The sequence below is a fragment of the Coregonus lavaretus genome (assembly GCF_964263955.1).
Source record: "Coregonus lavaretus genome assembly, chromosome: 17".
In the NCBI taxonomy this organism is placed as follows: domain Eukaryota; kingdom Metazoa; phylum Chordata; class Actinopteri; order Salmoniformes; family Salmonidae; genus Coregonus; species Coregonus lavaretus.
Genome location: NC_140004.1, coordinates 14,319,344 through 14,322,222, shown reverse-complemented (window position 1 = coordinate 14,322,222; position 2,879 = coordinate 14,319,344). Strand labels below are relative to the sequence as shown.

The 2,879-nt window shown below is 44.4% G+C and overlaps 1 protein-coding gene across 1 annotated transcript; it reads left to right on the top strand.

The window, feature by feature from the left end:
* Window positions 1–1,581: 1,581 nt before the first annotated feature.
* Window positions 1,582–2,194, top strand: LOC311144641 (protein FAM163B-like; the record flags this gene model as incomplete). Its single annotated transcript, XM_084180690.1, has 2 exons — window positions 1,582–1,674; window positions 1,775–2,194. The coding sequence occupies 2 exons, from the start codon at window positions 1,582–1,584 to the stop codon at window positions 2,192–2,194; spliced, it is 513 nt and encodes a 170-aa protein (XP_084036816.1).
* Between the last annotated feature and the right edge of the window lie 685 nt (window positions 2,195–2,879).

Below are 2,879 nucleotides of genomic sequence, written 5' to 3'. Positions count from 1 at the left end.
ATGTTCAGTTGATTCTGGACCCTGGGGATGATGAGGTGCTTAGGTCTGAGAGATGTGGCGAGCTGAGCTGCCACACTCAGGGAGGATAGGAGAAGTAATGGTCTGAGCGTTTGTGGTGGCCACCATTTTCCTTATCTGTCACAAGATATCTTCAGCTTGGTTAGCCATTTTGCTGTTAGAGAACACAGTATCTGTGTGGTCATCGCAATAAATTGTGTATCTCTTCATACAAGCTAGTCTTTCATAGCCATTCAGATGAGATACCAGCTGAGTATATGACTATCAAACCTATCACACATCACTTCTAACTGCTTTAGAAGTGACCATTCCATTAATGTTTGCTTAAGCAGGGGACACTCAATAGAACAGTCCATCATCTTCAACTTTGGTCCATAACTACTTTGGTCTGATGAAATATTCTGCAATATTCCTGTTTATTACCATGTGTGACTGGTTGCTTTGGGCTTTGATTGCTTTTATGTAGTAGGAGGTGAGAATCAGGGGGAAAATTAGCGTCTTATTGAAATTCACTGGGAGCCTTTCTCTGTCTCTGCCTTAGTGTTGGGGCTATTTCTGGGTTTGATGTCATTTCTGCTGTGTAACTCCCATGCATTATTCCATGATGGTCCCAATGAGACGGTCCTAGAACCTTTCCCACAGTATCAAACAATCTCAGCAGTAGGGAAAGCAAACTAAGATGGACTCAGCATATCAGGAGGCTTTTGATTTAAGAATCATACAACCGTGTGTGTTTATAGTATGTGCCACAGTTAATGTGTCTTTCTTTTACCATGACTCTGCTTAGACCAATAGATTTGAGCTTGATTTTCTCTCTAAAACGAGTAAATCGATGGCTTTTCATTATCCCCTCTAATGTACATACTGTACTTCTGTGAAATAGCTTAAAGCACTCATGCAGTCTTTTTAATAGCATTTTTTAATCATCACTGTATGTAATACACCACTGTGGGTTTATTTCATGAAAATAACTAAAAATATATTTTTCATCATTTATTTCCCTGAGCCTCCTTTCGCTTGAAATACTCAGTGTGATCGTGCGGGCGTGTTGATTTACATTGAAATATATTAACATAAACAGCCTTGATAGACTCTAGAGCCTACCCCACTTACCCCTTCAAAGTAGGAGGACACATATGCAAATAAAACATGACTGGTCATTGGTCAGATTAAGCAGATCAGATTGTGATGTCATGCTGTGGCCCAAAAACTCCATCCCAACTGAACAGGCTGAAATTCCAGGCTTTTTCTTTCAAAGAGCTCTTACACTAAAATGTCATTATCACCATTTTGACCCTTTAAGTTGACCAGATGGTCTGAAGGAATGTGCAATTACTGCACTATGCCCAGTCCTTTGATTCAAAGACTGGAAGTGATCACTAAAAGCAGCAACATCAGATTCCCAATAAGGGCTGTTGGCAAGGATACAAATCTACAGTACATAACTGACAGTTAGATGATGTAAGTTTAAGCACCACACCCCCTTTCAATCTATCCCCCTCTCCTTCACCCTTTCTCCTTCTGTCCTCTTCTCCTGCAGAGTGTTGATGGAGAGGATTTCGAATGTCAGCCGGGACAGTGGTTATCTGTGGTGGAATTCTAGCTACAGTCATCTTACTGACTATCGTTGCAGTACTGTGCTACTGTAGGTTGCAGGTAGGCTATAGTTTTGTCTAACTTAGCTATGATAAGTGCATGTATGCTCAGGCTTTACGTCAACCAGCTTGTTCACTCTTTCATACGTTTCTCTCTGCAGTATTATTGCTGTAAGAGGGAGGAGCCAGAGAGGGAGGAGGAGGAGCAACCGGACCTCACCACAATGTCCTCTCTCCCCACACCAGTACACACGGCTGGTGACCTCGACGTGATGACCACACCCCCCTCCGAGCCCAACGGGCCCGACTTTGTCTACACTCCACCCCTGGTCCGCAAACCAATGACACGCTCCCATACATTCTGCCCCTCCTGCACACCTTACTCCCTGCCCTTCTACCTGCAGCATCCTTCCGAGAGGCTGCGTAACGGCGGCGGCCGCATCAGCTACAGGACTGTGCAGCAGCAGGAGCTGGACCTGCCCATGGACCTGGCCAGCTTCAACCACAAGCTCAACCTCATCCGCTCTGTCACCATGAGGGAGGTGGTCACCCACAGCCACAGTGTCAGCACTGACGTGTAGCCCCCTGGTGGCTAGGAGGACCAACGTCAGGGACCTGACCTGCCTGGAGGGAATTTGATTGAACTCTTACTTAGTGTAGATATTTTCCACCTCACCAAACCAATGGATACGTTCACTCACTCACTCACACGATGTAAAGAGGTTTTTTGGTCTCACGTTTAGATACATGGACACCCAGTCCTGAATTCACATTTTTTTCTCTCACGTCGTCCTTTCACTTCACATGTTAATTTGTCAGTGTGTTGATGGCAATGTGTCAATCCGCTCGTCTTTCTTTAGAGAATTATGATTCAGACAGCAAGAACACAGCAAGGACATGGTGTATGTGTGTGTAGGTGTGTGTGTGTGTGTGTGTGTGTGCATGTTTGTTTGTGTGTGAGGAAGCACATGAACAGTATTATAAAAGGGCTTAATATCATAGGCAGCATATTGGATCTGTGATTGTGAGAGAGACATTATTTCTCAAGAGAAGCCGGCAGAGCAGGGCCGCCGGAAAACGTGTGGCGAGCTGACATTTTCTCCAGCATTTTTCAATCAGGTGTGGCAGCGCCCCACAACTTTTGATTTAGTTTACAAAAACATATTGACGAGAAAAGCTTAGAAAAATAGGGGCAACGTGCTGTTATTTAGACCGATTTGCCTCATGATTTGTCAACTAGCTCACAATTTCTCTGTCCTTCACATC